The sequence below is a fragment of the Silurus aristotelis genome (genome assembly GCF_946808225.1).
Source record: "Silurus aristotelis genome assembly, chromosome: 12".
In the NCBI taxonomy this organism is placed as follows: Eukaryota; Metazoa; Chordata; class Actinopteri; order Siluriformes; family Siluridae; genus Silurus; species Silurus aristotelis.
The window spans coordinates 15,529,895-15,544,069 of record NC_139585.1 but is presented as its reverse complement, the minus strand read 5'-3'; the positions used below and the strand labels follow the sequence as shown (position 1 = coordinate 15,544,069).

Here is a 14,175-nt window from a genome sequence, read left to right as displayed (position 1 = left end):
CAGTAGCCGTGGTCTGGGCTGCCACAGTTGTTCCTGCAGTAAGGGATGTCACAGGCTTTGCCCTTCCAGTATTTATCACACTCACAGTACACTCTGCTCGCTATGGAGTTGGAGGTGGTGCACTTGCCGTGGCCTGAGCAGTTATTCGGGCAGGAGTTTATCCTTTTGGAAGAAAGAAAAAGAGGACACTGAAGGAGACATTTTCCAAATCGGATGATGGTGGATAAGCATTAATGGTTAGTTTAAAAAAAAAAAGAAAAAAAAGAAGGAGGTGTGACAGATATGCATAAAGGAGATGAGACCGGCTGTGATTACAGAGTGCAGATCTCAGAATAGCGGCCGCTTCGACAAGAATATGAATTCATCATTAACATTAACATTCCCTCTCTTTCAGTATTCCAAGACAGATTTAAACAAACTCTCTGTATTTCAAATTAGAAGTGTTACCAATCATTTTACACCCATGTGTCCTAGCAGTTGTTTGCCAGGTCATTCCTGATCACAGGCTTAACAACTCTGCTTGTTTCTCAAAAGAATGCTTCATATTTCTCTCTATAAAAGTGTACGTAAATAATTACACGTTTCTTTATTTTAGATCTGCACTCGGTGTGTGTCACTCGTGCTGCATTTGTGCTATTCTTGAGCTTTGGAGAAAGTCACTACAGGAAAGTATCTGCTATTACTCACGAATAAAATATCTCAAATCCAGTCAGGTTGTAGGCTGCGTCACTGAAAAAGTGCAGGAGTGCATAGCCAGAGTTGGTCTCCACTTCAGGGACTGTCTCATTCCCTGGAACCTCTGGCACAATGAGACCACTGTAGGCCAGGAACAATTAAACGTTAGTCGACCTGACATCATGTTTCTTTCAATAATACAGTAAAAAAAAAAACACAACTCTATTTATCATCCTGAGCAGTGAGACTCAACAGCCCCATTCATTATGATCACAAACCACCGAGTCAGCGGTGAAGAAAAAGGGTGGGAGGGACACTACTCACCTGAATACAGCTACTAAAGGAGCGTAAATGGAGTCTCCGTCGTAGACGTACATGTGGTCCCAGCTACATTCGGTCGCAAAGTGGTTAAAACGCAACCTCAGCACTGCATTGGGGCTGCAAAACAAAAGCAGCCACTTCATTTTTTTTGTCATCCTTCTTTGTATCTGACTAATCTCTAAGACAGCATTACAACAGACTTGTGTGTGTGTGTGTGTGTGTGTGTGTGTGTGTGTGTGTGTGTGTGTGTGTGTGAGTCAGAATGTGGCTCTCCACGCCTTTTCTGATAACATAGCGCGGTTAATAACAGCCCATGTGCACTCATGTCGCAACTTTAAACAGCTGTTGAACAATAGGAAGTTGCAGGCATTAAGTAGCAGGTGAAGCAGGAGACAGAAAGATTCAAAGAAGGACACTTACTAGCCCTCAATGAGCCAGGTGCACTTAGTTTTGTACTTGTAGTTGATGGGGCCATCTGTCAGGTACCCTGATGGATCAGTCAGCCTGAAAGACAAAATTCAAATTCATAATCAGTGAGAAAACTCTCATGGAGATTACTCTTGTCCTGCATGATTTTGATTGATTGATTGATTGATTGATTGATTGATTGATTGATTGACTGACAGACAGACAGACAGACAGACAGACAGACAGACAGACAGACAGACAGACAGACAGATAGATAGATAGATAGAGCAAAAATGATTCCTCATGTAACTCGAGTAATTCATTTAGTCCATTTAACTACACACTGAGAACTGTTTCCCCACGGACCAATGTTACTGCCACACCACCTGCTAAACTCTGGACCGCTCTGGGGTCTCATTATTAAACATGGCACAAAAACAGGGGCTTGAAACGTGCTTAAGCCACTTTCCTCTCGAAGGTCGTGTGCGATATCGGTGTCGCCAATTCCCCTTCTCACCTTCTGTGTTTCCCTGTTGTGCGTACACAGGGGTCAGTTTACTCCCAGGTGCACACTTTCTCTCTTACAGTTAATTTTTTTTATAAATCACAATCTTTGCGTGGAAACATTTATAAATCAGACAGCTGGACACAGAAGATGCTGCAGAATGAAAAACGGAGGAACGGAGAGAAAATGGCGAGAGGCGAAGGGAAGATTCGGTTCAAAGAACACAAGAGAAAGTTTCCAGAGTTTGGGATCATTTCCTACTATTGAATTTAGAAATGTTAATATTTTTTTTTAATTTATTTGCATTTTGATGTAATATGGCAATTAAATGCAGTAAATGGGTTTAGTAAATGGGGTCAGCAATTAAAATAAAGATCTTTCTAAAAAGAAAACAAATAAGAGACCCGTCTTATTTTTTCTTACACCGTATATGCTCTTTAATAAAGAAAAAGGACTTATTTTCCGATTACTCGATGGACTAATCGGTAAAATGCTCGATTACTAAAATAATCAATAGCTGCAGCCCTTATGTCCAGCTTCAAGAATTTCTCGTAAAATAAGAAAATCCTGACAATTCCACATACAATGAAGGCTGGAAGGAATGAAGATATTATAAGTATGCTGAAATAAGTAGAACAGTTGAGCAGATCATGGTTTTAAAAATGTAAAATGTTTAAGGTTCATATATGTTAATAATAATAAACTGCGTTAAACCCAACTGTACCAAAAACCAAACCGTGACTTTGTACCAAACTGTGAATATTTGTAGCGTCACACCCCTAATAGAACAGGAGCTTTGAGGATTTGGATGTGGACTATAGTTAATGTAAACAGTCTGCTACACTGACTCAGGACTACAGTTTGAGGATGAGTCTGGTTCCTCTCAACGTTTTTTTCCTTACGCCATCTCTAAAAGTTTTTCCTTGCCACAGTCACCACTAGTTTGCTGATTAGGGACAAACTTACACTTATAAAGAACAATCCTATTCATTCTTTATCCCCGCAATATCTGTGTAAACAAATAAAAATAAATTGAATTTAAATTAGTAGTGTTCTGGATGTAACTATATTTCAGACTGGTTACACAGGCTCTTTGTAAAGGAAGCACTGGTTTTCTGCAGTTATTCATGACCAGATGGACTCAAGTTCGTGTGGGAGCAATTCTAGGATGATTCACAGAGCAGCAGAGCCAATCGGTTCACTAAACCCCCCCCAACCAGTGCCGCACTAATGAGAGACAGGAACCCTGTGGAGCGACAGAACTCGGTTCTGGGTTGCGTCACAGTGGAACTCAAGCTGTGTGTGCCATGAGCTGCAGTGCCTAACGCCAGCATGTAGCATTGTTTGCGTAAAGAGGGCCTTTGTCTGTTGCTGTCAGCTCGAGAGAGGGAATCTTTATAAACAATGCCTGCAATATTCTCGACACGCTCTTACACAAACACGTTTAATTCCTCCCCGATAGCCACACAGTCCTCAAGGCGAAAAGTTTAAATGAATTAAATGCTCTGTAAAATTAGCAAAGGAGCAAAAGGGAACGGATCCTATTGGTCGAAATGATATTTTCTAGTTTAAAGAATGAACTTGTCAGTTACACAAAGTATTTTCCTCATGACATTTACCTCATTTGGCTGATGCTTTAATTCAAAGCGACATGCGACTGAGCGGTTATGGATTAAGAGCCTTGCGTAATGATGCTGTCTCATGGCATTACAAATAGAGCAGACCAATAGAAATGCCTCACAGTCAGGGGAGTTAAACAATATTGACATTTGGTTGGTTCTTCCATTAAATAAATAAATACCCACGGAGCAGTCTGGTGTGGCCTTCACAGCACCTAGTGGCTCCCGGGCACTACATGTTTTGAGATCCTCAGAGATTAATTCACTAAGAAGAAATGCTGTACCTACAAAGGTGATAATATACATTGTTACACTATATGGACAAAAGCATTGGGACACCTGACTACCTCCCAAATCTGTTACCACAAAATTGGAGTCACAAAATAATACAGGATCTCTTTTTTGAGCATTACATTTACTTTTCACTTGAACTAGAAGACCCAAAAGTCGAAGCTTGCTCCATGAAGGTTTGCTTTACTTGGGGTAGAGTGGAAGATCTTGAACAGCCAGCTAAACCCCACCTCTGACCTCAACCCTATTGAACAGTTATGGACTGAATTGAAATACTGTTTGGACCCCAGGCTTCTTCACCCGACATCAGTACCTCAAGTGTAAAATGGGAAGTTTAAAAAACACACACATTTTATGGCCATGTGTCCTTAAATTTTTGGCCATAGTGTAGTTATCTATTTGAACACATCAATAAAACACATGAATACTATACACTATATACATTTTCAGGTAGTGGAGAACCAGCTAGCTGTAGACTGCCTTCTTTTAGAAGTGCCTGAGGAAGCATATATTATTTGTGCCCTCTGTAAAAAGTCTGCAAGTTGTTGGCCATTGATTTGGCCTAGAGTTTTTTTGGGTTTTTTTCCCCTCCCAGAATTCATACCAAGTAGCACATGTTAAGCAAAATGCAACATGTAGCAAAATATTAACTGTAAAATACAAACCAAAGTTAAAACATAGTATTATTATTGAGTGAAGGTTACTGAATAAAAGAAGAAAAACTCTAAACACTAGCAGCCTGAGCGTGCTTGTTCACCCTGCATTAATCATAAACATTGAATGAACATAATACATACACCAAAAATGCTATACAGCTTAAAAAAAACTATAATGTAACACAAAAATTATATGAAATCTGGCTTGGGCCTCTGGTGGAAAGGCAGCCAATTAAACCACAGCCCTGCTGTCTCTTTGCCCGATATCCTTGATGTCTATAATCAGGCCGAGAGCAATTTTTAAGGGCAGTAAAAGATCACGAAAGACCATAATCAAGGCTTTCCACTTCCTTTTGCCTGCACAAGGGAGGATCCTTCGTTCTGGTTGGGTCGTGAAAGAGCACTTAAACACACAGGCTCTCTCAGAATGCTGGAGACAGACTGCAGCTATGTGAGCAGTAACGATGAGGTGAACTCTAGTAGAGTCGGAGGCTCAATTATTCACCGTGTCTCCATGAATGTTTAATGAGGCACTTTCACTGCAGATATATCTGTATCTGCCCCAACAAACTTTGAAGCCATCGACGGATAAGATCTGATCAAATGCATCAAGACTTAATATAAAGCCGGGGCTGTAACATGCCTCTGTGCTGGTGCTCGGCATTGACTGACTCAGGACGGAGGTTAAGACAGCAGACTGAACTCCTGCAGAGAGTGCTCATAGTGGGAGGACTCGAATGCTGCTACTCGAGTGAGTCTAGGTGTCGATGTGTGCGCTGCAGCGGACAGTGTGAACAGAAACTAACAGCACATGCTATAGTTATAACCGTGAAGCCTATTGCACAGTGGTTTGGGATACTCATATGTCTACAATATTCAGTGGCATCTCAATACAATGCCTTTTCAATACAGCAAAAACAAGCATCGTCTGAACACACTCTCTGGGTCTAAACACCATTATGGATTATTTACACCAGTCAGGCAGAACATTATAAGCACCTGCCCAATATTGTGTTGGTTCCCCTTTGCTGCCAAAACAGTTCTGCCCCATGGAGCATTAACAGCATTAACATCTTCAGCAATTTGAGTTACAGTAGGTCGTCTGTTGAATTAGACCACACGGATTAGCCTTCGCTCGCAACGTGCGTCAATGAGCCACGGCCGCCACGACCCTGTCGCCGGTTCACCACTGTTCCTTCCTTGGAGAACTTTTGATAGATATTGACCACTGCAGACCAGGAACAGCCTACAAGAGCTGCAGTTTTGGAGATGCTCTGACCCAGTCGTCTAGCTGTCACAATTTGTCCCTCGTCAAACTCGCTCACATCCTTTTTCACTTTCCCACATTAACTGTGAGGACAAAATGTTCACTTGCACCTAATGTATCCCCCCCACTAACATGTGCCATGAAGAAGTGATCATCAGCGTTATTTACTTCACCGCTTCTAATGTTATAACGTCATAATGTTATGCCTAATCAGCATATGTATGTATATATGTAACAGAACGAAACATGGCTAATCTTTCACTCACAATGGGCATGTCTGAAGCACTAGCATGTTTTTTTTCTTAATTTGCTGTTAGCCACATGTAGCGCTCTGAACCATAAGATGTGCGTTTCTACTGAGGAATACGACCACCACCATGATTATTTTAATCTGGATTGAATCAGCAAGAAGAGTCAGACATGTTTGAGATTTTCTGTAAAGGGTACAGTCTTTTCAGCAAGCCAAAGTGCTTACACTAGACCTTAAAGACTTACAGGGGATGGAAGCTTCTGCTTATTGTATCCGTTTATGCTTTTCTCCAGCTAATATGCTAGCATGCTACTATACTGACTCCAAAAAAAAAAAAACCTGTGCTCTCGGGGAAACAGTGTTTATTAAACCCACATACCCTCTCCTGATTTTATATAAAAAAAAAACTACTACTACTTTTTACCAAAACAGGGAGTGTGATATGTGCTGTATTTTATAACGAATAGCCTAATTAATTATGCAGTCTGAACCATGTATTAATCAACAGAGAGGTAAATCAAGCACAAGAACCATGTTTAAATGATAAAATGCACCACATCCCTACTGCTTATGAATGTATTGTTATACTACAGGATGTGGTCACTAAGGAAAAGCAGGTGTATATCACATTTAACAATCGACTGCAATCGGTGGCACGATGTCCCTTTTTCCTCCATTAATAAAATCGCAACACAACTTTCAGAAAACATCTCGCACTGCCGGAAAAAGCCATGCAGACCATCAGTTCCAGCACACACAAAGCGTGTTCACATTCCTGACACACCTCAGTGTAAAAGAAGGTCTGTATTACAGCTCAATGTCTATGGGATTAGAGGCCTGTTATGTGACTGTTAATGTCCTCTACATCTGAGAAGTGAGTAAGTGAGAGGCAGTGTCCTTAAGGCAATGAATCAGAGTCTGACGGAGCTCTCAGCTCTTTGGATGTCTGGCCCTTTCCAGAACAACGCCATCAATCTTGAAAAAAACTTATTTTGTTTTCACCACGCACAAAAGATGACGTTCTGCTGATCGGCCATCGCGCTTCACTGCTGTTCATCTGAACTGAGTGAGTTTCATGTGTATTTAAAAAGTCAGAGCATTGTTAATGAAGAAAGTAGAAAAGAAAAAATAAAGAACAGTATTAGCTCAGCAGTTCAGCTTTAACAAAAGCGGGCCGAGTCCAAATTTAACATTGGATCATCTTTTGCACTTTCCTAAAAAATGATTCAGGTACTTTTTTCCGTGCCTCCTATTTATAAAGCGCATTAATAAGTCCGCAGCTGACTGCAGTAAATGGGTTCATCGCACACAGACACATCAGTAAAGATCAGCTTAAATATAGAGCAGTGATCAAGACAACAGGCCGAGCTTAACCCGAATACCAGTCAGCTTTACTTCAGCTACTAGTCAGCAGTCTGGACGATTACTCGACACCTCAGACACAACACAAACACACACACTCAGTAAAGAGACATTCTCTGTCACCTAGATAAGGATGGGTTCCCTTTTGAGCCTGGTTTCTCTCAAGGTTTCTTCCTCGTACCAGCTCAGGGGGATTGTCCATGACATTGTCACCAATAAAGTTATAATTCAGAAATTACAGTTTTATTTTTGTAATCTCTATTTCAGTAAAGCTGCTTTGAGACAGTGTCTGTTGTTATAACGAATTGAATTGAACAGTGTATGTGTAATATACAGAGGTGCCTAAAATGAAACAGTTTCCTCGTATACTGAAAAGTGTCCCAACTCATTTCCAGACACTGTTTTTAACTGTGTAAAATCTAGAAATAAGAAACAAAGCCAAAAAATAAAGTTTATCCTTATAGTGCAGCATTATAATTCATACAGCAATGCAGACCTTCTGTATAGAGGATTGGGAGACAATCCCAAAGTCCAGGAGCATCAAACAAGATTATTGCTGCCAAGCACTAAGAAAATAATCTTTACCTGGGGAAATGTCATAAAAAATACAGTACATACAAATAACGGTTTTCCTTTTTTGTGTGTAGTTTTCTGTAGATGAGTGAGAAGAGTATTAATATGCTGTAACTTAGTATCAGGATAATATAAATATAGATTTGTATCACTATGGAATAGGATAGTATCAGTTTAGTATAGTATAGTATAGTATAGTATAGTACAGTATAGTATAGTACAGTATAGTATAGTATAGTATAGTACAGTATAGTTTAGTATAGTATAGTACAGTATAGTTTAGTATAGTATAGTATAGTATAGTATAGTATAGTACAGTATAGTATCAGTTTAGTATAGTATCAGTTTAGTATAGTACAGTATAGTATAAGTTTAGTACAGTATAGTATAGTATAGTATCAGTTTAGTATAGTACAGTATAGTATAAGTTTAGTACAGTATAGTACAGTATAGTATCAGTTTAGTATAGTACAGTATAGCATAAGTTTAGTACAGTATAGTATAGTATAGAATCAGTTTAGTATAGTATAGTATAGTATCAGTTTAGTATAGTATCAGTTTAGTACAGTACAGTATAGTATAAGTTTAGCATTGTATAGTATAGTATCAGTTTAGTATAGTATAGTACAGTATAGTATAAGTTTAGTACAGTATATTATAGTATCAGTTTAGTATAGTATAGTATAGTATAGTATCAGTTTAGTATAGTATAGTATAGCATCAGTTTAGTATAGTATAGTATAGTATAGTATTGTATCAGTTTAGTATTGTATAGTATAGTATCAGTTTAGTATAGTATAGTATAGTATAGTATCAGTTTAGTATAGTATAGTATAGCATCAGTTTAGTATAGTATAGTATAGTATAGTATAGTATAGTATTGTATCAGTTTAGTATTGTATAGTATAGTATCAGTTTAGTATAGTATAGTATAGCATCAGTTTAGTATAGTATAGTATAGTATAGTATTGTATCAGTTTAGTATAGTATAGCATCAGTTTAGTATAGTATAGTATAGTATAGTATTGTATCAGTTTAGTATTGTATAGTATAGTATCAGTTTAGTATAGTATAGTATAGTATAGTATCAGTTTAGTATAGTATAGTATAGCATCAGTTTAGTATAGTATAGTATAGTATAGTATTGTATCAGTTTAGTATTGTATAGTATAGTATCAGTTTAGTATAGTATAGTATAGCATCAGTTTAGTATAGTATAGTATAGTATTGTATCAGTTTAGTATAGTATAGTATAGCATCAGTTTAGTATAGTATAGTATAGTATAGTATAGTATTGTATCAGTTTAGTATAGTATAGTATAGCATCAGTTTAGTATAGTATAGTATAGTATAGTATAGTATAGTATAGCATCAGTTTAGTATAGTATAGTATAGTATAGTATTGTATCAGTTTAGTATAGTATAGTATAGCATCAGTTTAGTATAGTATAGTATAGTATAGTATTGTATCAGTTTAGTATAGTATAGTATAGTATAGCATCAGTTTAGTATAGTATAGTATAGTATAGTATAGTATAGTATTGTATCAGTTTAGTATAGTATAGTATAGCATCAGTTTAGTATAGTATAGTATAGTATAGTATTGTATCAGTTTAGTATAGTATAGTATAGCATCAGTTTAGTATAGTATAGTATAGTATAGTATTGTATCAGTTTAGTATAGTATAGTATAGCATCAGTTTAGTATAGTATAGTATAGCATCAGTTTAGTATAGTATAGTATAGTATAGTATTGTATCAGTTTAGTATAGTATAGTATAGTATTGTATCAGTTTAGTATAGTATAGTATAGCATCAGTTTAGTATAGTATAGTATAGTATAGTATTGTATCAGTTTAGTATAGTATAGTATAGCATCAGTTTAGTATAGTATAGTATAGTATAGTATAGTATAGTATAGTATAGTATAGTATTGTATCAGTTTAGTATAGTATAGTATAGCATCAGTTTAGTATAGTATAGTATAGTATAGTATTGTATCAGTTTAGTATAGTATAGTATAGCATCAGTTTAGTATAGTATAGTATAGTATTGTATCAGTTTAGTATAGTATAGTATAGCATCAGTTTAGTATAGTATAGTATAGTATAGTATTGTATCAGTTTAGTATAGTATAGTATAGCATCAGTTTAGTATAGTATAGTATAGCATCAGTTTAGTATAGTATAGTATAGTATTGTATCAGTTTAGTATAGTATAGTATAGTATAGTATTGTATCAGTTTAGTATAGTATAGTATAGCATCAGTTTAGTATAGTATAGTATAGTATAGTATTGTATCAGTTTAGTATAGTATAGTATAGCATCAGTTTAGTATAGTATAGTATTGTACCAGTTTAGTATAGTATAGTATAGCATCAGTTTAGTATAGTATAGTATAGTATAGTATAGTATAGTATTGTATCAGTTTAGTATAGTATAGTATAGCATCAGTTTAGTATAGTATAGTATAGTATTGTATCAGTTTAGTATAGTATAGTATAGCATCAGTTTAGTATAGTATAGTATAGTATAGTATTGTATCAGTTTAGTATAGTATAGTATAGCATCAGTTTAGTATAGTATAGTATAGCATCAGTTTAGTATAGTATAGTATAGTATAGTATTGTATCAGTTTAGTATAGTATAGTATAGTATAGTATAGTATAGTATTGTATCAGTTTAGTATAGTATAGTATAGCATCAGTTTAGTATAGTATAGTATAGTATAGTATAGTATAGTATAGTATTGTATCAGTTTAGTATAGTATAGTATAGCATCAGTTTAGTATAGTATAGTATAGTATAGTATTGTATCAGTTTAGTATAGTATAGTATAGCATCAGTTTAGTATAGTATAGTATAGTATAGTATAGCATCAGTATAGTATAGTATAGTATAGCATCAGTTTAGTATAGTATAGTATAGTATAGCATCAGTTTAGTATAGTATAGTATAGTATAGTATTGTATCAGTTTAGTATAGTATAGTATAGCATCAGTTTAGTATAGTATAGTATAGTATTGTATCAGTTTAGTATAGTATAGTATAGCATCAGTTTAGTATAGTATAGTATAGTATAGTATAGTATTGTATCAGTTTAGTATAGTATAGTATAGCATCAGTTTAGTATAGTATAGTATAGTATAGTATTGTATCAGTTTAGTATAGTATAGTATAGCATCAGTTTAGTATAGTATAGTATAGTATAGTATTGTATCAGTTTAGTATAGTATAGTATAGTATCAGTTTAGTATAGTATAGTATAGCATCAGTTTAGTATAGTATAGTATAGTATAGTATTGTATCAGTTTAGTATAGTATAGTATAGCATCAGTTTAGTATAGTATAGTATAGTAAGCCATGCAGACAGACCATCACTTCTGAATGGATAGTATGAGGTGTATTAACACTAGAATATCATGACCTGAGGTTTTTGGTCATTGAAAGCTGCAGTCACACTACACCTTTTGTTCCAATGTCTCACACTGAACATGCATGTTCGATGCACACCGGAAACGCGACCTCAGTGCATTCAAATTTAACGTTTAGTGAGCTCTGGTCTGGTGCAACTGCAGTGCAAAACATTCTTTACTTAACGTGCGTGACACCATGGCAACGATCAAAAAGCAACGCGATTCACACAAAGTGCAAAGTGTCTGTTCACTTTCGAGGTCAGTCTGGTCTGCACACGCAGTACAAGCCAACTATTAACGTAGGTGCAAAATAATTTAGTGGGTTTTGTATCATGTCATGACACAAAGCCCAAAACAGAGCCAACACATCTTTGAGTCAGTCTGGGGCTCAGAAATAATAAGCACACTTACATCATTGCATAAGCCTTCTAGAAACTTGGACAGCTTTTGTTCAGGCCAAGTCCAAAAAAAATCTGCAGCCAAACGCATAAACACTTATAAAGTAGCCAGGTATAAAACATCACTGATCAAGCATGCCCTGTTCACAAAATGTAAAAATACTGTATTAACAATAATAAGATTGTCATATATATATTTATTAAAGGCATATTCCAGACCTTTTATATATATATATATATATATATATATATATATATATATATATATATATATATATATATATATATATATATAAAAGCCTGCCACAATATGCAGGAACTTGAATTGCTACAATTTGAACACGTTAAGATAAAAGCTCTGCGATTTAAACTCAGATTAGACCATTGTGTCCGATCATACAAAAGCCTATCAGATCGGATTAGTTCATCAGGAAGATTCTTTGTAATACTGTACATTTCTCACACGTCTCCTCAGCGATTAAACTCTCACTACCAGGCAGCAATAAAACACCCAACAAAAGGAGCGAGTTTCTAGCAGGTTGTGTTTTCCTCAAACACTGATGATCGTCACATGGTTATATGATCACGCGCCGTTTACAACATGGCATCCATGCTGTTCAGTGAGGCAATGAAGTAAAGAGACGACACTGGCTCTTATTTTACATCAGGGTGGACCCAAGTTACAGCTACAATGTCAAAATTCAAGAAGCATGTTTTTAATATCTTTAGGAGGTTCACTGATACACGCAACACAAGACTAAATATGGCAAGTGGCAGCAAGCGAGCATCGTTCTTTCCGGCATGAGGCAACATCCGCAGACAAAATTACAGACGCGCACCAGACATTATCAGAGTTTGGCAAAAAGCAGCAGGGTTTAGCAAAAAACAGTCAGAGAAGACCTGAGGAACGCTCCGACATGGCTGATCTGAATAGTAAAGAAGTCCTAGAGGAGCACCTGGAAACTACACCAGGAACCCATGTAAATTTAATCATGTCCGGATAGGGCTAAAAATATACTAACGGAGGTTTTTAGCACAATAAAATGAGAGATGAGCAGGTCGACTTTTGAGTTTGAATGATATCTGCAGGTGTTTTGCGCTCCCATAATAACCTTTCACCGCCTGGAAGCCCCGCCCCTTCCCTGCCGCATATCAGCCTCGTGAATATTACATAATCAATGTGTAAATGTATAACCTCGAAATTTATTCTCATTAATGTGGAATCACCTAAAAAAAATCCAACAAACTGCATTTTTTCCATGATTTTGCAAATGGTGCTGCCAGCAGGCGGTTCCTGACTACAGAGGCATTATAACTAAACTTCTCTGCTCTGCCTGAAACTGAAATTTAGGAACTAATAATTGAAATGGTAGAAATAATGGATGAAATAGTGGAAATGACTGTTTTCCTGTTTTCGTAAGCTACTGGTCCTGTACGGTTAATTTTTTCAACACACCTTCACACGTGTAGTCCAAAAAATAAATTAATTAAATAAATACATAAGGAAAAAAAACAAAAAACATTTCTTTAAATACAGCCATGTCTGGTCCATGTCACTCTCAGACATGCATCCATGTTTATGAGATACTGTTATCTAGCCATGGTAGAAAGTCATCATCTAACTGATCAGAGTTATCTCATCATTCACAAGTGCATTATTTAAAGCTGTGCTCTGTACCATACTCAATCACTGTTACTCTCTACATGGAACAAGTGAGAAGAATATGGAAAAGAGAAGCCAGTAACAGTCAGTATTTTGGTGCAGTGAGCAGCACTGTCACATTACAAATTAAAGGTGTGCATCAAGACTGAAGAATGTCCAGAGCAGGCAAGTTTTACATTTACATTTATGCAGGATAGAGCAAGCTGGCAAATATGAAGCTCGTAAAACAAAAGAGATCATATAATTCCCTTAACGCTCACATCCATTACGAGCCTTATCACCAATGAGCACACACCAGGTTCAGGATTAGACCAAAAAAAAAACATTTGATACCAGAAGCACAGGACACTTTATTGCTGCTTTTTCCCCACTCGCTGGGTTAATAAATAGGCTATAACCTGTATATATCTGAACTGACTCAGAATCACATTACTATAAACATGTACTGCCAATATAACCATTCTTTTTCTCATTTGTACACTGTGTGGGGGTCTGAATTTCATCCAACACCCAATTACTCACTGCCTCAGGAAGAAATATTGATCTAATTTCTGCACAGTAAAAAATGGGGTGTTAATATTTCAGAGTAAAGTTATTTTAACCCAGATAGAGTATTTTCAACACTTTGGGGAGTAAAGTTACTCTATCAGTGGAGTTAAAAGTGAGTATAAAAATCTGCAGAAACACAGTGACAATTTTAACTCTACATCAGTGATGAATACCCGCCCCACTCTGCTGTGCTTCTCGAATTTCGGTGGAGGAAGATTTTGA

The 14,175-nt window shown here is 36.4% G+C and overlaps 1 protein-coding gene and 1 long non-coding RNA gene across 3 annotated transcripts in view; one reads left to right on the top strand and one right to left on the bottom strand.

The window, feature by feature from the left end:
- atrnl1b (attractin-like 1b) overlaps positions 1-14,175 on the bottom strand; it is a 110,600-nt gene that overhangs the window by 83,256 nt on the left and 13,169 nt on the right. For both annotated transcript variants that reach the window (XM_083557282.1, XM_083557283.1), the window contains 4 exons: positions 1,417-1,500; positions 1,000-1,113; positions 688-816; positions 1-162 (listed from right to left, as the gene is read on the bottom strand). The exon at positions 1-162 is cut by the window's left edge and continues 47 nt beyond it. In XM_083557282.1, the coding sequence (XP_083413408.1) occupies positions 1-162; positions 688-816; positions 1,000-1,113; positions 1,417-1,500 (489 nt within the window). The remainder of the gene's footprint in view (positions 163-687; positions 817-999; positions 1,114-1,416; positions 1,501-14,175) is intronic.
- Positions 2,200-11,803, top strand: LOC310734875. The gene is made up of 3 exons (XR_014536166.1): positions 2,200-8,239; positions 9,267-10,823; positions 11,301-11,803. It is a non-coding gene; the product is annotated as an uncharacterized lncRNA (long non-coding RNA).